General features: G+C 42.2%; 1 protein-coding gene across 8 annotated transcripts in view; it reads left to right on the top strand.

Annotated features, from left to right (window-relative positions):
* The window catches only part of DPYSL5 (dihydropyrimidinase like 5), a 132,133-nt gene extending 121,248 nt beyond the window's left edge, over window positions 1–10,885 (top strand). For 7 of the 8 annotated variants that reach the window (XM_020983897.2, XM_020983894.2, XM_020983902.2 and 4 more), the window contains 2 exons: window positions 3,813–3,981; window positions 7,450–10,885. In XM_020983897.2, coding sequence (XP_020839556.1) covers window positions 3,813–3,981; window positions 7,450–7,535 — 255 coding nt within the window. In that variant the 3' untranslated portion in view covers window positions 7,536–10,885. The remainder of the gene's footprint in view (window positions 1–3,812; window positions 3,982–7,449) is intronic. The other variant, XR_002323941.2, reaches the window with a different exon arrangement.
* The last annotated feature ends 14,099 nt before the right edge of the window (window positions 10,886–24,984 follow it).

Here is a 24,984-nt window from a genome sequence, read left to right as displayed (position 1 = left end):
CATGGAATGTGTAAAGGAGAGAATGAAATAATATCAGGAGAAAGTCCACAAGATGTGGAAGTGTTGCTGGAAATGAAGACAATGTAGCAATCAAAATGACATGCAACACTTACAAGAAGTGAGAAATGGAGAAAAAGGATAAACTCATGAAACTCTTATCCTTGTAGATGCTAGAAAGGAGTGAGATAGTTGAGTTGAAGCTGATGAGCTCGAGGTGGCTACTGATGCTGAAACAATAGAGATCATTTTGAATCCTGTTAAAAAGACAAAGGTCTGTGTTTCATCAGTTTGGGTACATACTCTGCTGACTTAGGCAGCACCTCCGCTGTGTCTAAGTTTGTGGTTCCACAAGTTTCTGTGACCAAAAGTATTAGTACTTGGTGGGCTCTCTGAACTGAGCTAGACTGGTCCTCAGATAATATATTGCCCATTATCTTGAAATTTTCCAAGCTTGGTAGAGGTAACTATAGCTATATTCCATTCGCATTGCTTTCCAGAGCCCAGATCACCTCCATACCATGATCAAGCATCAGAGAAAGGCTTCAGTAAAGGAAGGATACTGAAAAAGACTCAACATTGTTATTGTTTTAATTGAGATCAAGAAACAATTTGGGAAAAGAATGAATACTGTTAGGAACAAGTTTTGTTTTTTAAAAAGGCGCTATGTTATACTGCCCAGAACAATTATTAGGTTCTACATACTACACACCTCTTCTCTGAGAACAAAGCAGATGACAAGAAAGCAAGCTGATAGGTGTATTTGCTTAAAGTAAACAAGTAAAGGTGAATTTACATTGACATGGATTTAGCCAAATACATACCCCATTACCTCTGCATGACTGAACAATATAGTAATGATAATGATAACTTTGAGGTCTTGAAAAAAGTTTAAATTACATATTCAGTATATTCTTGTTTACTCCAGCTGAGAAATTTGAAATACATTTTAGAAAAATTCCCATTAAAAAGATTGATGTGAAGTTTTCTACCTAAAGAGTTAGCCAGTTATCCCCCCAAAACAACGTATATCAAAACTGATCTGTGTCACTGAGGGACTATTAAAGGGCATAATAGTCATCATATGAGTGATTATAGAGAGAGATAGAGAGAAGGGGAGAGAAAGGTCACTTCTTAATGTGTATACATGCATGAGATGTTAAATTATAGGGTTTTTCTTAGTGGAAGCAAAGTAATGTGAGAAGTCATTGTCTGAGTTTTCTGTTGGCTGAATGACAATTTTAGAAATCACAGCTAGCCAACTCTTCCAGGGAATTCCAAGAAATCTTTGGGCAGGCATATACTATACTACATTATTCTTTGAAAGTGTTGGTATAATCATGGAAGCTTGCATTTTTTTATTACAAAGAACTTTCACATACATTAAGGAAGATCTCAGGGGGGCAGAAAGTTCTACTTTCTTCCAAAGGAAACTCGCTTTTCTTCTCCTTCTCTCCCCTGACATCCCTTATCTCAAGCTTTGGCTTCAGAGTCAGCATTCTAGAAGTCAATGGAGATCTACATAAGAGGGTGTGATAGCTTGTCATGTTCCATATCTGCTTCCAGCATCTTCCAGAGCCTTTGTTCCTATAGAATACTATTCAAGGAGACAAGTTAGTTTATTACTGATATTTATAGCTACAGTGGTCTCATACAGCATCAGTATATCTAGTATGATGCTATGGAAAAGTCCTAGAATCAGAGCCAGAAGCCCCAAGTACAAATCCCAGCTTAGTACATAGGGACTTTTCACCCTGAAACATCCTTCTTTCCCTCCAGCACCCTTTCTCCCATTTGTGAATTCCTCCTTTAGCCTCCATTTAAGGGACGGGCCTAGGCCAACCATGCTTCATTCCTCTGTTTCTGACTTTGCAGATTTTACCAGCATGTTTTCCCTATTCCTCAACAATAAATACTTTCCCTATTCTCTTACCCCCAGCTTTCTAGTACCCTTTTGTGTGCTTTCTTCCCCTCTTAGGATGTGAGCCTCATGAGGGCAGGGACTGTCTTTCTTTTTGCTTGTATTTGTATCCTCAGTGCTTATCAAAGTGCCTGGCACATAGTAAGCCCTTAATAAATGCTTGTTGCCTGCCTGCCTGGCTGACTCTGTGTGAGCTACTTGTGTGACCTTAGACATCCCTTTTCTGGGCCTCAGTTTCCTCATCTGTAAAATAAGTAGGTTGGACTAGGTGACCTCTAATGTCCATTCCAATTCTAAATATGTATGTGTTTGTGTGTATGAGAGAGGGAGAGAGAGAATTTAAAGTAATCATACATGTGACCTAATCTCAGTGTTTCCTGGGTGCCAAAGAGCCATATCCCAAAATTGAGGTCAAGGCAAGAAAAAAAAGAGCCTTTCTCTGCATCCCTAAATTATGTAGAACATGAATACAGCACCTCCCCTGCCTTATCCTTACAATGCAAAGTAGCATGGACCTGTACAAGCTATATGCCTACTTTCACCCCCACACTAGGAAACCTATTTCATTGAAAGCACAGGAAAGGATGATAGACTTTGGGCTGCTATAGGATTGGAGAGGGTCAGCTTTACTTGTCTGTGGTATTGGAAACTTCCAAGATTTACGGGAAATTTGATACATCAATATTTTTAAAAACTAAAGTTTATCATATTTCTTTAATGAGTCCATTCATTTTTCTCTCCTCCACTTATTAATAATTTTGTAAGTGTGGTCTTCTCTGAGATCTCTCACATAATGCTTCTCCTTGTTCCTCTGATTAAGACGGTCATCCTGTTGAGAGTGGTTTTACAATTTGCAAAGAAGGGAACCAACAAATCATACTACCCAGTTAGTAAGATACAACCCTAGCTTATAATCTAAATTTTAAATGCTGAGTGAATAATTTCCTCTTACCATGTGTGCTCTGTAGTGGGAATGGGTACTCACCCATAAGTTGTATTTCCCCACCTGCAGCATGACAAATTTTCTGAAAGAATTGTTTATCTCTTTGGGACAATCTTCGAAATCGGTGTTGTAACTCAATTCAATTCAATAAGCACTTATAAAGTGCTTTCTATTTTGGGGCCTGGGGTTAGGTGCCAGAAACAAAGCAGCCTGTACCCTGGAGGAGCCTGTATTCTGCCAGGGCAAGCTGGTGGGGCATGATGGGGAGGGGGAGAAAGATTGAAGAAATACAATGTATAGACAGACAAGTAAATACAATGTAATGGGGTGGGGTCACTAACAACTGGTGGATGTCAGATCAAAAAAGGCCTCTTGTAAGGGACAGCCCCTGTGCTAAGCCTTGAAGCAAGCAAGAGAGTTCAAGAGCTGAAAGGGGAAAGGGAGAGTGGTTCAGATATGAGGGATACCTCACTTGTCAAAGGGTCAGTGGTGGGAGGTGAAATAGTTATGTAAGCACAGTTTCCATAATGAAATTACAGTGACAATAAGTGTCATTGCCTTTTAAATGTTATGCAACAGGAATTTGTATGAACTACCATCCATTTTATTTGGTTTTAATTCCATATTACCAGTACTTCTTAATTTCTAATGTCTCCAGAAGTTATGTACTCCAATGACAGAGGGTGCTCCTCACTCTACCCTTGGGATTCTCTAGTGTTGGAGGTGAGCCTGGGGCTTTCTCTACACACTCACACACAATTCAGGGACACAAAAAAGAATTCTGCCTTAGAAATCATAATATACAAATCCTTTGCTACATAAAGTGATAATAAAAATGAGGTGAGTGTGGCTATATACAGTATTCTGTTGGCCACCAAGAACATCTCTGGAAGAAGCCCCACTTAGGTCTGATGGTGTTGTCTTTTTTTTCTCCCTCCACCCCTTTATTAGAGCTTAAAGGTTAAGGGAGTGGACCGCACTCCCTACCTGGGGGATGTAGCTGTGGTTGTGCATGCTGGGAAAAAAGAGATGGGAACTCCACTTGCAGACACTCCCACCCGGCCAGTCACTCGACATGGGGGCATGAGGGACCTTCACGAGTCCAGCTTCAGCCTATCTGGTAAGAGCAGGGGCAGCACAGTGTGGGTATCAGCACTTGGGTCCCGGGGAGGGACAGGGTAAGAGGGAGGGCAGAGGGAAGAGAAGAAACTGATGCAGCTACATCAGGTAGTAGGAAACTTTGCCTGAGGTACCTGTTCATCCTTTCCCCCACACTCTAGTAGCAAGTGCTAGAATAGTATAGCGAAGTGTTTTTTGGAGCAGGCAAGGACATGATCTGATTTGTGACTAGAACTCCCCGGGAGCTGATTCCCCTTGTCAGTGTAGATCACTACCTTCTCTACAACTTATAGTCTTAGAATTGCTTGGGGCTCTAAGAGATTAAGTGACTTGCCCAGCTTTGTATAGCCAAAGTGAATCCAACACAGTACCTGAACCCAAGGTCTTATTGCCTGTGAAGCCAGCTCTCTAACCATTACACTACATTGCTTCTCATAATTCTCATGTAGCTAGATATTACATTAGACAAATGCTGAGGTGAGAGAAAGACAGTCCAACACCTCCTCACCTGAGACTTTGCCAGGTTTGTACCAACATCTAGCATATCCCAGCCCAGCAAGTCTCCTTCCTTTCCATCTTTTTGAGGGTCCTGTATATAGCAAGGTCTACTCCAGCACTTAATTCAGTGCCCTGATGGATGTCATTATCCCCGTGGATCTGGGAAACCATCTCTAATTCTGCCAGTCAACTTTCTGGATCTTGACTATTTTCTAGGATCTTTTATTTCTGATTCTTCCCTCTTTCCCCAACATACACACATCTCTCTCTCTCTGTCTCTCTGTCTTTCTCTCTGTCTCTCTCTCTCTCTCCCCATCTTTCTGAAGTTTTCTATCCTTTTTTAATCTTTTAAACTTACATTTCCTTGACCTCCATTGAAAAGATGCATCGTTTTTTCCTTTTTCTTTCCTTATGAATTCTAGTTTCTTTTTAAAAAATCTTTCTGATACTCTCGCCTGCCTCCAGCCTCAAGCAACCTATAAAATCCTGGGGATCCTTGGAGTATCTGGGTCCAATTCCTACTCCAAAGGCTTCTATCCCTTGAGAAATAGGGTTCCATTGCAATCTGGTCCCTGAGCATAGGGCTTGGCAAGTATGGTGTCTTCATATGTTATGACATGTAACAGCTACATATGGATAAGCAGCTACCTCTTGATGGCAAGTGAAGAGATTCTGGAGTTTATAAAATATGCTAAGACCTCCAAATTACTCTGCTTTGAGAGGAACTGTATCCACTATCATCTCTCCCCTAGAATGGACAGTGAACACTACTCTCCCGATGTTGCACAGTTGAACTTCTGACTTCATTTCTAGAGTATCACCATTGAGGAAGGATCTGATACACTGACACAGGGGTAGAATGGACCTTTTATTTTTTCCTTTTTTTAAAAAAATTTTCTGTTGATGCTTATTTTCATAATTTAATATGTTTAGAGCTAAAAGGGATCTCAGAGGTCATGTAGTACAACCCTTAACCTAACAGATGAGGAACCTGACCCTGTATTTACAGCCTAGTCATTTCCTTTTTAAGAAATTTTTATTTTATTTTTCATTTAACCAGAATTTGTTTTTTTCTCCCTTCCAACCATCTGGTCCAAGGGTATGCATAGCTTAGTGACTTGTTATTTAGTGACTAATCATAGTTATTTCCCAACCACCTACCATCTATATTGAGCCCTCTTTTGTGACAAAAAAAAAATTCAAGCAAAAATATCCAATGCAGAAGCCTTGTCTGACAGTGTATATAATACTCTATCTTAGTAGTCCTCCGCTTCTCTGCTACGAAAGAAAAGGTTTGTTTCAAGCTCTCTCCTCTAGGACCTTCACTAGTTTTTCCATTACTCAGAATTCAACTTTCTTTTGTAATTATTGTATATTTTGTTCTCAGGAGTAGGAGTCTTTAACCTCTCTTTTCTAAGAATTTCCTGATTCTCTCAGTGCCTGCCTAGTGTCATTGTATTACCATGTCAGAGGTATGCAAAAGAACAAAATCCCTCTGACAGGGCAGAAAGTTTCCACTGCTGTCATTACCCTCACCAGTCATTAAGAGTGGAATACAAAATAGAAGAGGAAGCCCACCCCTCTGTAGTCTGGGGTAGGAGAGGGTGGGGGATGGTACTTTATTTGAGATTCAGAATGCTTGCCACTGGCCCACACATATGATGGTTTCTTCTTACCATCATGCAGCCTAATTCAAAGGGTCCAAGGTGTGTCAATTACCCATCTGCCAGAACTACCAACTACCCCAAGGTTTCATCAAATTAATTCATCCAAAATTGTAGAAAGCAGACTTCCCCATACAGAACCATATATGGTCATCTCCATTCTCTCCCCAGAATGAAATAGACCTTCTATCCTCACCCTAGTTCTCTAAGCCACCAATCCCTTTCTTTCTGGGCAGAACTAAAGAAAAAAGAAGTATCGCTTTTACATATGCTAGAGACTTCTCAGGGTCGGGAGAGGTCATAGAGTAGACAATTGGGAGAAGAGAACTATGAAGATGGTGAGAGGTCTGGAGAGACTGCCCTATAAGATGTAGTTGGAGGAACTGGGGATGTTTAGCTTGTAGAAGACTCAAGAAAGGCATGAGAGCTTTTCTCAGGTATCTTATGTGGAAGAGGGATTACACTTGTTTGCTTGGCGATAGAAGGTACAACTAGGAGCAGTGTGAGGAAGTCATTGAGAGACAGATGTAGGTTAGATTTCAGGAAAAACTTCCTGATCATTAGAGTTATCTGGAAATGGAATGGGCTGGGTTCCCCCACATTGGAAGTCTGTATACCAAGGCTGGATGACCATTTATCAAGGAAATTGTAGACAGGATTATTGAATATAGGTTATATCTCCAAGAACTCATCTAGCTCTGAGATATCTGTGTTTCTCTCCACCTTAAAACCTGTTCCCTGGCCCTCTTGATGACCTGGGCATCAATCCTGTGCTGGCAGCCTAGAGCTAGAACTCAGCTGATTCTGTTGGGTTTCATGGATCTCTTTTAGTAACTAAGTCTTGGTATCCCTTTATCCAGGGGCTTTGGGGTCTGGCTCATTTATTTCTCAGTACAGTGAAAGATTTTTTAAATGAAAACAACCTTTTGAAGTTTGGTACGAAGGATTTATATGTTAGCAGACCCTTTCCAAGAGAGGGGTCCCTGCCTGCTCAGACCCTTTGACTTCATGCATACCACCAGAATCCCTAGGTGCCAAATATATATTAATGTACCCTCAGCCCAGGGCAGATCTATAGACTATAGATGTCCAAATGAATCCATCAATAAGAAACAAATAAATAAACATTAAGCACCTACTGTGTGCCAGGCACTGTGCTAAGTGCTGAGAATACAAAAAGAGGCCAAAAAAAAAAAAGTCCCTGCCCTCAAGGAGCTTACAATCTAATGAAAGCACTCTAAGTGAAAGCATCATGGGCCTTTGGAAAGGTTAGCAGCGTCTCACCCTCTGCTGTTCTGCCCCTACAGGTTCTCAAATCGATGACCATGTTCCAAAGCGAGCCTCGGCTCGGATTCTCGCTCCCCCCGGCGGCAGGTCGAGCGGCATTTGGTAAAGACGCTGACCAGCCTCCCAACTAAGGATGCAGCAGCAGCTAGCCAGCCCACCTTCTGGCCACCACTGCAGGTTGCATGGGGAGGCTGGGCCAGACAGTCCCAACACCCAAGAAGGAGGGGGGGGGAAGGGAAGGGCACACAGGACACTTGGGAGCACTTCACATGTCTGAAACGTCATTCACTATGCTTTGAGCCAATCCTAACAAGCACTTTGGGACGATGCTCCTCTTGCTGTAGTCCTTTCCTTTCCTGGCCTCAGCAGGCTGCGTCTGTGGGCCAGGGGGGACCCGGCACTATGCACCGAACCGCAATGCATAGGCAGCAACCTCGCCCCAACTCTCACACTTGCCTCAGGCTGCTCGCTTTGTGAGAAAGCAGCAGCTCGAAAGATCCTCTTCCTACCCTGGCCAGCCAGTGTCCAGGGCACTTTGGCAGAAGTGTTTCAAAAGAAGAGGCCTCCCTACTCCCTTCCCATGCTCCTTCCTGTCACCTCCCCCTCCTCGATAACCATATTTCCCACTCCTGCTAGAGTCTTTGTTCCCCCACCAAGTCTAAGATTCCCTCCCCATCCCATAGTTACTGAGTTCATCAGTGGTCCCTGTTCCAAGCCAAGGCATTTATACAGATGAAGCAAACGAACCCTTTGCCAGCTCCCTCTTCCCTTCTCTCTTCCTTCCAGTCATCCTCCCACACTTACAAAGAACAAGCAGCCAAGAAGAAAGAGCGGGGAGCTGGTGCGAGGCCTCGTGCCATGCGCGTGTAAATGATTTTGTTTTGCACGTTTGGTTTGAGCAGTGGTTTGGTTTGATTTGTTAGTGCATCATGTGAAAAAAAAAACAGTGCTTTGTGTCACTTAGCGTTAGGATAGAAATGAGGATAGACATGATCCTCAAGAGATGCTGCAGTCAACACCAACCCAAGAGGCAGGGCAGGTGTAGAACAAGCCCCCATCCTCCTGTCCCCCACATTGGGTCCTCCAGATGGTTAAAGGGCAGAAATAGTCCTAGATAGTCACCCTCCCCCAAGCCTGACAGATAAGGACACAGCTCCCAGATCCTCACGTGGACCAAAATCAAGAACCTGATCCTATAAGAATGGCCTGGGCATCAGTTATTTAAAACATTCAGATTTGTATGGTCTTTACCCTCTCTTTGCTGAGCTCCTTGAGCTGACCAGAGCTTTCAGGCAGAGGCCTGGGCTGTCCTCCTTTGTGACTGCTGAGAAACCTCCTGCTTTCCAAGAGAGGGGGAAAAGGAGAAGTAGGAGGGGAGAAGGGTCTCTATAAAAAGACAGGGAGAGTTTAGGCAGGAAGGCTGCAGCTACAGGGTCCTGTAAGACTATATGTAGGATGTCTGTGGCCATGCCTCCAGCCTGCCTCACCCCCGCCCCTACCTGCTGCCATCCTCTTCCTGAGATTCCTTATGTCTCAGTCAAGCCCTTCCCCAGCATTGAGGGGATTCTTTACTTGAAAGGAAATCAAATCTTAGGGACGGTCTGCCTTCCAAAATTGAAGACCACTGGGCTTTTCAATAGAAATACTCAGTCTCTTCGGAGACCTCAGCTACAAAGGGTGGGGTCTCTTCATCTATTACTGAGTGACATTCTCTCTTGACAGAAGAGAGGATAATAGGAGGAGGCACTCAGGCCAGGACATACCCTCCTTTTCCTGGGCTCTGTTCCAGTTTCTTAGTTTTATCCCTGCTCTTATTTAGAGCAGTCTTCCATCTCCTAGAGATCACAAGAAGCCAATCCCCGCCCCTGTGGCTCCCAAGCTCTTATAAGAGTTCAGCAATACCCCCTTGTAAGTCTAATGCCAGAAGTTGCCAGAATTCCCTCCAGCAGCTTTGATCTTGCACCCTTGCTGTGGAGAGGAGGCATGAGGCAACTTCTGGTTGCCAATCCTCACCAAACAATTGCAAAATCACTTGTAGAATTTGCCTCTCAAGTGAATCATCAACAAGGGCATACATGTGTTTGTTTTTCCCCTTATGGCCATTCAGTCTAATGCAAAAATCCTTAAAACTAAGTCCTTTGTGTCTGAGATAGGACCAGTGGAATATTAGAAGCTTGCTCTGTATTTTGAACTCTAGCCTGCCATGGCATTTTTACACCCAGCCTCTCCTCATAACCCAATTTCAGTCTCTCATTAGCACACTGGAGAGGGCAAGTCGTGGCTGGCCAGAAGATAAAAGGCAAACAGTTGGTGAGGCCAAAGCAGATTACAGGAGGTTATAGATGTGGTAGCCAAGTAGGCAATAGGTTGGTCAGGAGATAGCACATAATGACTGCAGCTGGGGTGGGGAGTGGATTCCAACTCAGTCCCATAAGGCTATAGATGCCTACTATGGCTGCTTTAATCTCTAGCCTCTCTGTGGTCCTGAATAAGACAACTATTACCTTTCTCTCCACTTTCTATGCAGTGGGACTTGGGCAGCTGCCAAAGAGCTGGCCAGCAGGGCAGGCCAGAACTACCACAGATTTTTGCTGGGAGAGCTTTTCCATACAGGTCCCAATACTGGAATTTTAGAATTAAATGCCCAGTACAGGGAGGAGGGAGAAAGGGGAGTAGTGGAACCACATTCCTTCTCTCACCAAAATTGCAGGTCTGAGGGGTCATCATTTCCCCTACCCCACTCCCACCCTCCTGACCTCTATCTATGACCCATCCACACCAAAATGGTTCTAGCTGGAAAATCAGGAGGTGGTCCAAAATGTCATAAGAAATAGCCAGCCTCTCCTCTTCCCCTCAATCCCACTTCTCCTTGCCCCTTTACAGAACCCAGAGCCACTTGGAAGACATGCTTGTCTCTCATAGTTGGAATGAAAAAGGGTCTCTGGTTGCATTGAATGCAGCTCTCAAACTGGTCTTGTACTTGCTGGAATAAATGCTGTTTTTCTTGCCTTAGCTGCTCTCTAGGTTTGTGGGGTTGTGTTATGGGAACATTGTGCTACTACTGTGTGTGTGTGTGTGTGTGTGTGTGTGTGTAGTACTAGGAGTCCACAGTAGGTCTCTGTCAAGTCTGTACCGTAATGAGGACTTTTTGGACTCTGACCCAGAAACCAACAGAACCAAACTGAAACCAAAACCTTCCTCCAGCAGCAACAGAGGCGGCAGGCATGGTCTGGGGTCAGCATGGAACCACCCCGCAGCCCAGGCACCCAAATGACTTTCCTTATGCCTCCGTAAATGTTATGGTGCTAAGAATGTGTCAGTCCCGAAATGACACACTTTTCCTATGCTTTAGCCACCTGTTTCAGACAAAACAACAAACAAACAACAACAACACACACAACACCCCAACACATTGTGTTCTGGTGCAGGTTTGTATTAAACTGTAGCTACTTCTCACTTTGTCTCAGTTGTGTTTTTTCAAAGGAAAAATGTGCATGGAACTCTCTTATTGAACTTGGGATGCTTAATATGCAATGACATTTTGGGAAAGTAATGAATGCAGGAGAGAAAAAGAAGATGTCCGCCACTGATTTGTCTCCCCCCCACTCCGAGTCAACCTTGGCTTTTTAGCCATTTGGAAGTCCTTGACCTGAACCTTTTCTCATTCTTAGTCTGTGCTTTTAAAAGCTGATTCCTTGGCTGATAATCCTGTACCTTTTTTTTTTTTAAGGAAGTTGGGGTTAAGTGACTTGCCCAGGGTCACACAGCTAGTAAGTGTCAAGTGTTTGGTCTGAGGCCAGATTTGAACTTAGGTCCTCCTGATTTCAGGGCCAGTCCACTATCCACAGCGCCACCTTACTGCCCCCCCCATTCTTTTTTATATAACTCATAGAAACCTGTGTTCCTGTGATAAAGATTGGTTACATAAGTGACTAGAAGAAGGACTGATTCTAGTCAAAAGTTTGAAACAGACAAAATTTGTCCCTAAATCCCACATACCTTCCTTTCTGTACCCCTTTCTTTATTCTTACCAACCAGGTCCTCAGTACTGCCTGTTGGTTGCCCGGAATGTTATCCTTCAGTGCCCTACATTTGCCCTCCCTAACAATACCCGGAGTTCTGGAATTACCCTCCTGGGGTAAAATACATTTGTAAATTTTGGAAGAATCTGGGTTAACCTAAAAGAAAGAACCTCTCATGGTGGGATTTTTAAAAATCATGGTGAAGAATTTCAAGGAATGTGGGGAAAATATTTAAAGGGGTTTTATATCATACATACCATGTGTTGTATCATACAAAATAAGCAAACAACTCAGGTTGACATGATAGGCCTTAACTGGAAGAACCACATGGAGTACTACAGTTAGGGCACAATATCTGGCTACCATAGAATTGTAATTACCAAGGAGGGCTATTGACCAGGTCCTGTATAATAATAATGAGCACCTAGCTGCAAACCCAGTGCTCATCTTCATGGGATTTGCACTGCATCGAACACTAGATGGGGCTTGGGCTCTCAGAGAGCTAGCTCCCTCTCTTCCCTAGCCTCTTCCCTTTGGTGGTGGCTGTGCCTATCCTTAAGGTTTTAGTGCGGATTTATCCACTCAGAATCTTGGCTTGATGCCCCCACCCACTAGGGGGCAGAAATGCCACTCCTCCAGTACCTGCTGTTTCAATGGAATTTACTCATAAAACCATAACAAAGATATACACAGTTCTTGAAAATATAACATTAGGAAGGGGGAACAAATCAAAGGCACTAGGATAGGCAGTCTTTCAAATCACAAGTCCTTTCTAGACAAGGCAGGCAAAACTCTAGGAGCTCAGATTCAAACCTCCCCACTTTGTTGTAGACAAGTCAAAACTCACTAAAAACAAAACAATTCAAGTACTTGAATTCAAGCTTTCCCCTCCCACTACAAGGAGGGAGCGGTATTAATCAGCCATAGCAGACTAGGTCACTGAGGGTAGTTGACTAGATCCCACAAGGATGCTATCCTTCCTCATCAGCCTCCATTTTGGTCCCTGCTTTGTTCACTGTCATCACTGCTGCAGGGCAATCAGTGTTGACCACGCCTCCCAGTTCTCACTTGGCTCTAGCCCACAAAGAATACATTGGCATTAATATTAAAAGTCATATTTTAGGTGGCACAGTGGATAGAGCACTGGCCTTGGAGTCAGGAGGACCTAGTTCAAATCTGGCCACAGAGACTTAATAGCTGTGTGACTCTGGGCAAGCCACTTAATCCTGTTTGCCTCAGTTTCCTTATCTGTAAAATGAGCTGGAGAAGGAAAGGGAAAACCACTGCAGTCTTTGCCAGGAAAACCCCAAATAGGGTCACGAAGAGTTGGACACGACTGAATGATGACAACAGTTAAGAAATCGTCAGGGCTGTAAGTCAGGCTACCACCATCATTTCCTATCTCCTCTATTTCACCAAAGTGTATATGTTCTTGCTCAGTCTGACATCACACCCCAGGCTAAAGGTTCTCCCTCCTTGTTCTGCCCTGCCCTTCCCCACCCCCTTGCCCAGCCTCCTCATCCTGGAGGGACCGGGAAGAGGTGTATATCCTCCCCAGAGAAGAATTTGTAACCCCAGCCAGGTTGCATGGGATATGATTGAACATCTGTGTGCATCACAAGCAACATAACTTGATATGTAATAGTCATAGATGATCATCCCAACTACATAATACATTAGACTTGCACACATCTAATATTAATGCAGGTAGCAAATATAATAATAGCATATCAATCAATAACCATTAAGTACCTGCTGTGTGTCAAGCACTATGCTAATCCCGGGGGATACAAAGAAAAAAATAAAATTCTATGCCTTTGGGAGCTTACATTTTTTGGGGGGAGACAACAGGTATGTATTTAAAGTATATGCAAAATCAATACAAGGTCATATGGGGGTAGAAAAAGCACAAAGAAGCTTAGAGGGATCAGGAAAGGCCTCATGTAGAGAGTGATACTGAAACCAAGCTTTGAAGGAGATGGGCTTCTAAGAAATGAACTTGAGGAAGGAGTACATTCAAGGCATTAGGGGCAACCTTTCCAAAGATGGAAGCTGGATTGTAGTGAGTAAGAAGCAGCAAGGTGTCCAGTTGGGTCAAAATGAGCCATATGTGGGGAGGGTACTAGAGACTGAAAGGTATCTTGGAACCAGATTGTGAAGAGCTTTAGGTGCCAAAAAGAAGAATATGTATTTGACTCTAGAGATAATAGCCACTAGTTTATCGAATTGGAAAGTGCCATGTTGAATCTGTGCTTTAGGAACATCACCTTGTCTACTGTTGAAGGATTGCTTGAAGAGAGAGAGAGAGACAATTTTTTTTTCCAGCCAAACACAAGGTTTATTAGAATAGGGGTCATATTGGGCAGACCCTTAAGAAGTCTGAACATTAGCTAGATTGGTTAGATTGTAAGAATCTAAGCAGTGGCTAGATTTTAAGAATCTGAGCATCTTAATGGAGACAAGATGGACCTTACATACAGAAAGCTAGGAATGGTCAGGTAGTCTGAGGTGACTCTGAGGTAAAAGAGTGCAAGGGACCTGGACCACATGGCCAAGGGAGAGTGTAGCCTAGCTAGGATTAAGGGTAGGAAGTGGCTGGGGGCCACAGAGAGGTAAGACAATGGAGGGCTAAACTAGGTTAAGGGTAACAGAGAACTGGGAGATTGGGTGTAGCCACAGTGAAAGGCCAGTTGATGAGATTATGGCCTCAGGTGAACACCAGAGATCTGGCCATGTGGGAAAGCCCAGGGTTTTTCATTTCTGGGATCTAGATCCCATCTTCATCATTTCCCCCCTCAAAGAAATGGGACTCAAATTCTTTTGAAGTAAGGGGCAAAGGTCTCGGCTTCTGAAACTGCTTCCTGCTGGCAACGGGTGAAGAGCTGTCCCTGCCTCAAGGGGGTCCCAAAGTGAAGGTTAGCTGGAACCAAGCTTAGGCTGCACCCAGGGAACAATGGGGGGACATTGGCTGCTACCCGCTGTTTGCTATCAATTGTAGGTGAATGACCTGTAGTCTGGAAGACACAAATCTGACAGAAAAGACTGCAGGGCACAAATGACAGGATAAAACATCTTTAGATCTGTTTGGATTCAGATAATTCAGTTTTCCAACCATGCTGTATCAAATCTACCTCCTAGCCAGACTCAGGAATAGCCAGGTGTGTAACATTCCTTTTCAAAGGAACATAATGGGGAAACTGAGCCAGGAGGATCCCATCTTAGACTGAGGCTAAAATTGTCCTCTCAGCTTTTTCCAATGCCGACTTCCCACCAGTATCACCTTCTCTGAGTAGCTTGTGGCATTTTTCTGATGGATGGATTTATTGATGGATTATTATGATCCATTAGACAATTCAAAATAAAATCATGAGCTTTTTTACCTCAAACAGCAAGTTTCACTAATCACAGCTTAGGAAAAACTTTTCCAGGAATTACATCTCAAATTTTAATTTAAATTTACATCTCAAATTTAAATTTGTTCTGGTGTAAAAAGCCAATTAGAGATTATTTCTATATGCTTACAAATTCTCAGCAAGATAAAACCCAAACAAGCTTTTTGGCAAGTTTATGTATTAAAACAATAACCAACAATAGCCAAATTATCTTAGTGGTAACCAAATTATGAAAAGTTGCTTGACATAACTGATACAAAAAGTTCACCAATTTGAAACTTGAAACAAACCCATTACCAATCAGGTGACCTCAGTTTTGCTAAATGCATTTCCAAATTACACAGAGAATCAATGGTCTCATCGTTAACAGTTAAAACTATAACTTTAAAAGAGCATGCTCACCCAAGTTCAGAGGCTAGCTTCTTTACCTTGAGCAGGACGCACTGAACGTGGGTGATGCTTCCAGGCAAAGGTTGCCCTAGAACCCAAGGCCATTGCCTTGGTCCCATGCTGTAGCCGCTGCCCCTCCCTACTCCTTCCTTTCCCCAGGTGGGGGAGGGTGAAATCAAAGGTGAGGGGGGAAGGGTGAAATTCTCTTCTCTTCACCTATGAGAAGAGTTAACAGATACCCTCATGACTCAAGGGAAAGGAGTGGGAGAAGGGAGTGACCAGGGTTGTTTCAAAACTCATTAATGATTGATCACAAAACTTCTAGAATCTGCCAAGATGTTTTTAGCTGTTCTAACTTTTCCCTGTAACCTCCATGAACCTCTAACCTCTCAGGGTTGTAGAGGGAAGGGAGTAAGTAAGCCTCAGGGAACCAAAAAGCAACTGCAGTTTTCCCAATTCCCTAGCACTGAGAGAATTGACAGAATTGAGCATACACTTCCAGATAGGGCATCTGTCCTTGTCCTCTATGCTGTGGAAGGTGTACCCAGGTCCATGGCCTTGAACTGACCCAGTGGATCGAGAGCCTGAGAGCGTTAGGCTGAGTGAGAGACAGCCTAATAACTGTCTGCCCAAAAAGCACCTCCAAGCCCTGGTGCTTGGAGAGCAACCCCAACTGCAGAGCAAGAAAGGGGGAAGGGGAGCCTTACATACCTTCCAGTCTTGGCTAGAGAAGAACTTGGGCTTAGGCAGTTTCCTTGTATGGGCCACCAAAATGTTGAGGCTTAGGGACTTGGGGTTCTGGCACCCCAAATCACAATAGGTGGGTCCTGCCCGAAAGAATTCCACCTAAGCCTTCTTTCAGCCAAAGAAGAGGTTTATTAGAACATCCGTCATATTGGCAGACTCTTAAGGAGACTGAACTTTAGTGAGCCATTGGCTAGATTATAAGAATCTGAGCAGTGGCTAGATTTTAAGAATCTGAGCTGACAATTTTTTAAAAGTGGCTAAGTGACAGTGGTAAAATTCTACACACATTTCTTAAGAACTGCCGCAAAATCTTAGAAAAAGCCCTTAGCTCTCTAAGGTTTGTTGGATGTAGCCAGCTAACAAGTACTATCTTCTCTAAATCAATGCTCACTCCCTACTGAGTACATGACCTGAGTATTTGGCAGAACCTTTGTGGATATAGCATTTGTCAATTAACTTTTGGCCAGCATCTTCTACCTGATCTAACACTTTCACTAGTCTTTTTAAATGTTCTTCCAATATCTTCCAAAAGACAATGAGACTATTCAAGTATACCAGCCTACCAGATTATTCATATCTCCAACTCCTTTCTGTGTAAGTCATTGAAACATGACAATTCCTGTAAGTTTGTTAGGCTGTCTTTTCTTTATCTTCTGCTACAATTAGATTCTGATAGCAGTGCAGATTCTACATTGAAAACCACTAACTACCTCATAAAGAGTCCAGGCAGGGTATCTTGACTTTGTGGAATGGAATATTGGTCTACCTTAATCCAGACCTTCCAAATTATCTTGCACACCAGCACTATGAGCAAAGCATTTGGACTACAAGGTTTCCCAACCTTGTCACATATCTATGACTTGCTCCCACTGGCTAATAGGTCCTTCAGAGATGAGGCCTTCACCTCTGATAGAAAAGTCTTCTGAAACTACTTTTGATATGGATTGGAGTCATTGAGGTGGACTCTGGAATAATAGTTGTAAAGCACTTAGCCTACGTGCTTGACACATTGTAGTTGCTTAACAAATGCTGGGGCAGCAAGGTGGTTCAGTGGATAGAGTGCCAGGCCTGGAGTCAGAAAGACTCATCTTGCTGAGTTCAAATCCGGCCTCAGACACTTACTAGTTGTGTGACCCTGGGCAAATCACTTAACCCTGTTTGCCTTAATTTCCTTATCTGTAAAATGAGCTGGAGAAAGGAATGGCAAACCATTCCAGTATCTTTGCCAAGAAAAGCCCAAATGGGATCATGAAGAGTGAGACATGACTGAAGCAACTGAACAACAACAAAGGCTTGTTCTCTCCCCCTCCCGTTACTCCATGGGAACATTCCACTCATGCCGTGAGAATAGAAGAGTCCTAATGCTGAGTTTCTTCCTCAAATTATCCTTTAATTCTTTAGGCACTAGATTGTCATCAAGTTCAACCTCTTTGAGCCCACTCTTAAAGTGGAGGATACTATATGCCTTTGATGCTCTTGATCACCATTTCTTTCTATCATCTTATAAACTTTTGCATAGAAGGCATAGATTTATAGGGTGACCAGGTAGACTCAGCTCAGAGAATACAATACTCTACTCTTATGCTGAACAGACTGGAGTTTAGCCCAATCCGTGTTGAGACACCTGCGTTGTTCCCTGGGTCTAGCTGTACCAGAACTATGGTACTAGCTACTACCTATGATTTGCTCAGGGAACATCAAAATCACATAGATGTAGCTCCAATATAAACAGTCTTTCTTACCCAGCCCATAGAGACCTCGCTTTTGTATTAGCTGTAAAGATGTCTTTGGTAGGTGGCTTTCATAAAAATGACTAGATCATTTGTCATTTGAGCTCCACTGTCTAGCCCAGCAAGACATTCATAGGGAGGGAATATAGCACAGTGGATTGACTGCAGAATTTGGAATTTAAAAGATCTGGGTTCAAAAATATAGCTGTGCCAAGTCACTTAACCTTTCTGATCCTCAGTGTCTTCATCTGTAAAGTAAGGATGATGATAGTACCTACAGAGTCCCTATGAAGATCAGATAGGATAATGCAGGCAAAGTATAAGATTTAAAGTGCTTTACAAGCATGAGTTACTGTTATTTTTCAAATACTGTGATACAACATAAAGAGCATTGAACACAGAGTCGCAGAACATGAGTTCAAATCTCAGCTTTGCCACTACCTAGGCGACCATCGGCACTCCATCTCTTTGGGTCCCAGTTCCCTCATCCATAAAATGAGAGGATTGGACTAGATGGCTTGTAAGGTCTCTTACGGCTCCAGATCTATGATCCTGTGAACTTAACCTAGAAACCAGCCTAAGGGAGCAGTTTCCCTTTCACACACACCTCTTCCTTTCTATATTCTATGGCAATTACTCCCAATGCTGGTTTTGCAATTATACAAGGTGTCCTCAATTTTATTTTTGTCCAGATCTGTGATTTCACCATTATAGGGAGCTCCCAAAGAGGAAACGTCCTCTATCAATCTAGCAATAGTTCTGCAATTAATAGTCTTACAGAGTTACCTAGGACACTGAAAGATTGTGACTCCCCAGTGACCATACAGCCAATATATGTCAGAAGCAAGCATTGAATCTACATTGTCCTGATTCCTCAATTTCAAGTATTGACTGACAACAATCCAGTGATTTATATTTTGACTAGCACCAAGGTCGGTCTTCTGTCCCCTCCTCTCATTTGGATAGCACAAAATTCTCAAAAAGAATTTCCCCAAGCAGTTCAGTTTATTTCATTTTTTTTAATGTCACATATTACTTTTAAGGCTGAGGAATGTATCATGAAACTAAACACATAAAAAGTCAGAGTAATATAATGAAAGGAAAACTGAACTTCAAATCAGAAGACCTGAGTACATGTTCCAGGTCTACCACTTACTAGTTTTGGCATCTTCTGGAAATCACTTAGCCCCTCTGGGCCCCCATTTTCTTCACGCATAAAATGAAGAAACTGAACTAAATTATTTCTAAGGTCTCTTCTATATCTAAACAATGTAAGTCTAGAGATAAGGATTTGTCTTCCCCTCCACCCCTCAAAAAAAGATATTAGGAGTTTAAAGCATTTCCTTCTGAGCAGAAACTACCATAAGTGGCAAAAAGCCTTCAAATGAACATATCATCTTCTTGATAGCACCATTTGTTTCTGACAGTGTAGATTTAGCTGAGGATAGAGAGCTCCTCAGAAAAAGAGAGACAGACAGAAACAGTATTAGCTGTGGGTTGCCCTGTGCTAAGACCAAACTATGGGTATTTGCAGGGAAAATAATCACAGAATCTTCCTGTTGGGAGAACTTAGAGGTCATCTGGCCCAACTTCCCACCTAATACCTGTAGTGGTAGTATAAAACTCAAATTAAAATGAATCCCTGCTGACCATATATTAACTTAGAAAACCACAAATTAACATTATCTATACTGTATTGCATTTTTATTTATCTTGTTAAATGTTTCTCAATTGCATTTTAACCTGTCTCTAGCAGCACTGCCTACAGACCTCCAGTTTGACACCTCTGGCCTAGAACACTGAGTTGTATGACTTGCCCAGGGACACATAGCCAAATGTGTGAGAGGTGGGATTTGAACCCAGTTCTTCCTGATTCCAAGGCTGGCTCTCTATCCACTGTGCCATAGTAATGATAATGATGGGAAGAAACAAAAGGAAGAAAGGAGCGTCAATTTAACATTTTTAAAATACACCAAAGAGGATAGAATAAAGTTCAGAAGGAGCCCCAGACGAGCTGAGAAATGTTGGTATTATCATATTAAATTTAACATGGACTTTAAAAAAAACATCTGTACATAATAGAGATTCACAGTTTCATATGTGATCCTCTTTTTCTGCTCGTATTTGGAAATGTTCATTTTTTCCTATGTTAATCGACCACCAATTTTTTTTTTCATTTTAAATGCGCACTTATTCGTACTCACAGATAGTCAGACTTCTTCCTCTCTGTTCTTAGTATAGGATAACTACACCTACTGTGAATGATAAATTATCTTGGATCATTCTTAAAGGAGCCAGTTATCCCAGACTCCTAGGCTGAAGCGTTCCTTAGAAAGGAACTAGATCTCAGAATTCTATTCACAGCTCAGTTTCATGAATGGGAATGGAGGCAGAATAAGTAGGGAAATCATGGTACCTGAGTTAGACATCTTAAGTACCCAAACCCTCCAAAATAGGTGCTTTTTACCCTGACTTCTTTGGCCTCAATTTGTTTACCAGTCTACCCATTTACCAACTGTTCCTTTGAAAGAGCTTTCATTTGTAACCATTTTGGAGAACAATCTAGAATTATGCCCAAAGAGTTATACCTTTTGACCCAGCAATACCACTATTTAGGTTTATTTCCAAAAATGGTTAGGAAAAAAGAAAAAGAACCTATTATGTTCTAAAATGTTTATAGCAGCTCCCTTTGTGGTGGCAGAGAACTGGAAATGGCAGGGATGCCCATCAATTGGGAAATGGCCAACCAAGTTGTGATATATGATTGTGATGGAATACTACTGTGCTATAAGAAATGATGAGCTTGATGATCTTGGAAAAGCATGGATAGTCTGGCATGAAATAACGAAGAGCAAAATGAATAGAACTAAGTGAACGCTGTATACAATAACCACGATGTTGTTCTAAGAAAAACTTTGAGCGTTTTTGTTTGTGACTCTTGCTGTGACATCTGCCTTGGCATCCCCACAGTCCCTTTCAGTTCCAAGTCTATGATCCCATGATCCCCAAAGAACTTACCTAGAGCCAGGGTTAGAGAGACAGTACCTTTCAGCCCTGTGTTCCTGGGGCTGACAGAGATGGTGAGGTTTCCAGTAGTCCTACTACTCAGAAGGATACTTCTTTGAAAAGCTAGAGGTTACCTACCAGCCCAAAAGGGGAGCTAAAAGGATGGGTATTTCCACAATGGCTCAGGCCTGCTCTACAATGAAGAAGAAGAGGAAAATACAAATGAAAGACCTGCCTTTCCTCAGTTGACCCTTGTTGGATGTGATGAGGGAGGGAACTTGAACAGAAGCCCCTCTGAATAGATATGTATCATGTTCAATTGGTCATTACTTGTGAGTTTGATAATGTGTATTATCTCCTTGCCAATACAGATCATGGCCTCTCTATAACTTCATAAACAGCCTTCAAGATTTGTTGACAAAAATTGTGAAGTATTCACCACATTGTCACCTCATGAAGCAAAAAATAAAAATGCAAATACTTAAAAGTTAAAAATAAATATTCCCACCCAGAGCCCAAAGTGGGGATGAGGTAAACACCATTACATCTGTTTCTTTTCCCTGTCTCTGGATAAAACCTCAGTGCTCCAGGAAGTTTACCATAAAGCTTTTAAGCAACCAGAATGTCTAACCAGGGATCTCTTTGATGCTTGTAGGAGAATAAGGAGATAGAAGGGAAGCGAGAGCTCATTAAAATTAAGATTCCATCACTGGACCTCAGTTTCCTCATTCATTAAGTGAAAGATTTGGGTAGATGATCACTAAGGTCTCTTCCAACTCTAAATCTATGATCCCATGATGCTCACCTCATTCAAGGATCTGGATGTTGACATGAAATAGTAGCTAAAAGAGTAGTAGAAGGATTATGAGAACCTATTCTTAAAATTGAATTTTGAGTGCCAGTAGCCCTTATCCATCCCATGCTGGAGTCTCTCACGTGACAATAATTTTGCCATAAGACAGGAGGAGTCAAAAGAAGCTCAGGTCACTAGGGAAATAAAGCCCCTAAAAATGCCCCTTCCTAATGGCCTATATCTCAAAAAGGCCTTCAGTCCATATACTATCCAATGAAGCACTGGATGTATGAAGAAAAAGCCCAGAAAAAAAATGATATTTCTTTTCCACCCTTGAGACCTACATATTTCTATTTCAGCTTCAACTAGTCACCTCTTCCGTACCTATTTTGTGAAATGACATAGGGCACAGCTCCTACCCTTATTTTTCTCTTTCTCAAGGTTTCCTTTTCTATGTTTTGGGCAAGGATTAAGGTCTTTGTAGCCTACTGGATAGCTGCATTATCAGTAGAGGCCTCCAGATAGTCCCTTTAGCCCACTAGGGTCTGTTCTTTTCTCAGGAAAGAATAGGTTTCTCCCTAAACAAGGTAGATGTGCCAGGGTCAAGAATACTTTGAGCCCCAACTCCATGGAGCAATCTTGTCAGGTCAGGAAGGGCTATGATAATCTCAGACTATCCCTCCTCATACAAAGCTCCCCTTCCTGTAATACTATGTTACTTCCAATACCAGTTTGAATATGTGAGTCTACTCTAGGATAGGCTCTTGGGTCATTTGGCCTAGGAGTTTGAAGGTCATCTCAGTTCATGCACGAGTAAATCCAAACCACAATGACATATCCATCCTTGGCACACCCATTCATTCAATAAGTTGGCTTTCTACACTAAACTCATTCAGCCAAACCAAATAAGCAAATTCCTCTTCTTCTAGGATGCAATTGTCAAATATCCCACACATGTGTAATTGATCCCTTTTCATTTCAATGTCCTTTCCCATTTTTAATTGCACTCTGAGATAAGAATCAAATGTATATTTCAATCTCATCAAATACTGCTGGCATTCTAGAAGCTCTACAATATGTTAAAATTCCCAGAATATTCGAATTTTAGAGTTAAAAAGGAATCTATTTTAGCCTATTTCTCTCACTTTACAGATGAGGAAACTAAGGCCCAGAGGGATGAAAGGATTTGTCAAAAGTCTTATAACTAGCTAGTTGCAGAGTTAAGACCCAAGCCCACCATGAAGGTAGAATGTGGCTCTATTATTCCAAACTAAAATATTAATATCTTGATTTCTAGTGAGCCACAGAATACCACTGAATCCCTCTACATAATTTTAGCACCCCCAGAAAAGTACAAACCCACAAATCATCTGCACATTAGGGCAGATTACAAAAAATGGACACATGCCTTGTTTATTTCAACATCATTCCAACCATTTGAGGATCATGGATGACCAAGCGTGACCAAGCTGGATTGACTTTCTGAGCTACTCCAAAACATAACTTTTCCTCTAGGGTCACTTGGGTCTGGACTTATACTGTTGAATCTGAGCTAGAATTGGACAGGCCTTTAGAGTATATAAAAAAAAAATAAGTCGTATCTAAAGATTGTTGGTGTATCCAATACTTCATCAGCCCCCAGTCATGGAACCAGAGGCCAGCTTTGAACACTCTAGGAAGGGATACAACTTACAGGTCTCTGTATGCCACTTTTTCCTTCACCAGAAAAGAACATAGCTTAGGGAAGTGTTGAGTTTTTATCTCCATGTTATCCCTGATACATTTCCCTTAAGAAGGTTTTGTTCTATGTGAGACAAAATAAAGTCCCCTTTTTGCTTTTTGGCTTAGAGAGTGGCAGAATGATAAGCTCAGCCTCCACACTAACCCCTAGGTCCTTCCCTTTCTCCTCCAGTGCTGCAAGCAATGATTTTTTTATCTCTCTCAGATCCCCACTTCCTCCACCATGAGCTTTATTGTATCATAGCAAATTACCTCAGTAGGGATAAGCCTTAGTTCAGGCCCTCATCACCTTTCACACGGATTATTGTGGTTTAGCTTCCTATTTGGTCTTCCTACTTCCATTCTCTTCTCTCTCCAATCCACTCTCCACACAACTACTGAAATAATCTTCCTAAGGCTAAATGACTGTGTCACTCCTCTGCTCAAAAAGCGTCAGTGGCTCCCTATTGTCTCTAGGATAAAGTATAGGTTCCTTTACAACTGGTCTCCAGCCTACCTTTTTGAACATATTTCATATTACTTTTCACCTTTACTTCAAACTCTGTATTCCTTCTTCCGCTTCTCCAAGCCTCCTCCTTAGCTGTCCTCCATGCCAAGAAGACACTCCCTTCACACTTCCACTAGCCTCTTAGAATCTTTATCTTCCTTTAAAGTCTCCAGTAAAATGTATGCTTCTTAATGGCGGAAACTTTTATTTTTGTTTGGAATGACGGAGACTTTTATTTCTGTTTTTAATTTTGCAATGCCTAGCACATGGCTTAATAAGTATTTGAATTAAACTGAATGCTTTAACCACAGTGGTCCTGGAGTTCACACTCTCTGAGAACAATATTAATAAGTTTAAGAAAAGAACAGTGGCACCAAGAACTCTTTTCTCTGAAGGACATTCCTGTGAGAAGTTACTCAGAGGCTTTCTCTGTGGCACCCTGGCCTGATTTGAACACCAGTGTGTCTAGATACAGCAGTGGGGAACCTGCAGCCTCAAGGCCACATGTTGCGCTCTCTAGGTCCTCAAGTGTGGCCCTTTGACTGAATCCAAACTTCACAGAACAAATCCTTTTGGGGAAGAACCCAGAATGTAGTAGGAGATAAAGCCCTTTTCCAGGGTCTCTTCTAGATCTCCTGGTGTAAAGAAGAAAGAGTCAATGGCAATTACCAAAAAGGAGAACAAACAGAGCTCAAAGTGTGGGGCTTCTAGGATTTTATACTCGGTCTGGAGAATTATGCAGATCTTTGGAGGTAAACTAGTCAGTACCTAGTGAGGAAAATTATTTTGACATAGACTTTTGGAATGGTTAAGATTAAGCTTTAGAAGGATGAGAAATAAAGATCCAAAATATAGATTATAAGCTCCTCTATACAATTGCAAATTCTTGGAGAGTGGGAGTAAAGGAGCTGGGACAGTATTATTTCATCTTTGTATTCCCAGTACCTAGCATAATAGCACAGTAGGCTATTAAATTATTATTAATAAATATGACACTGACTGTCACCTGGGGCCCTTTGGCCGTGACTCAAATATCACCTTTCATAAGGCTACAGAAAGACAACGGTAATTACCCAGAAAGAGAGCACAGCGTGTGAATTGTCTACAAGTTAATCTTTTACTTGAGTCTCTAGCTTAGCATCGGATTCTTTCAGGCACCTGGACAAGATAGTCTTTTTCTAAAATTATACAATATCCCCTTTGGCCACCAGAGGGCACTCAGCCTACAAACACCTAGACTTTCTTATA

The sequence above is a fragment of the Phascolarctos cinereus genome, unplaced genomic scaffold (genome assembly GCF_003287225.1).
Source record: "Phascolarctos cinereus isolate Bilbo 61053 unplaced genomic scaffold, phaCin_HiC Scaffold_2;HRSCAF=192, whole genome shotgun sequence".
Taxonomy (NCBI): Eukaryota; Metazoa; Chordata; class Mammalia; order Diprotodontia; family Phascolarctidae; genus Phascolarctos; species Phascolarctos cinereus.
Note: the sequence above shows the minus strand (reverse complement) of the source record. Positions and strands in the feature narration are given on the sequence as shown.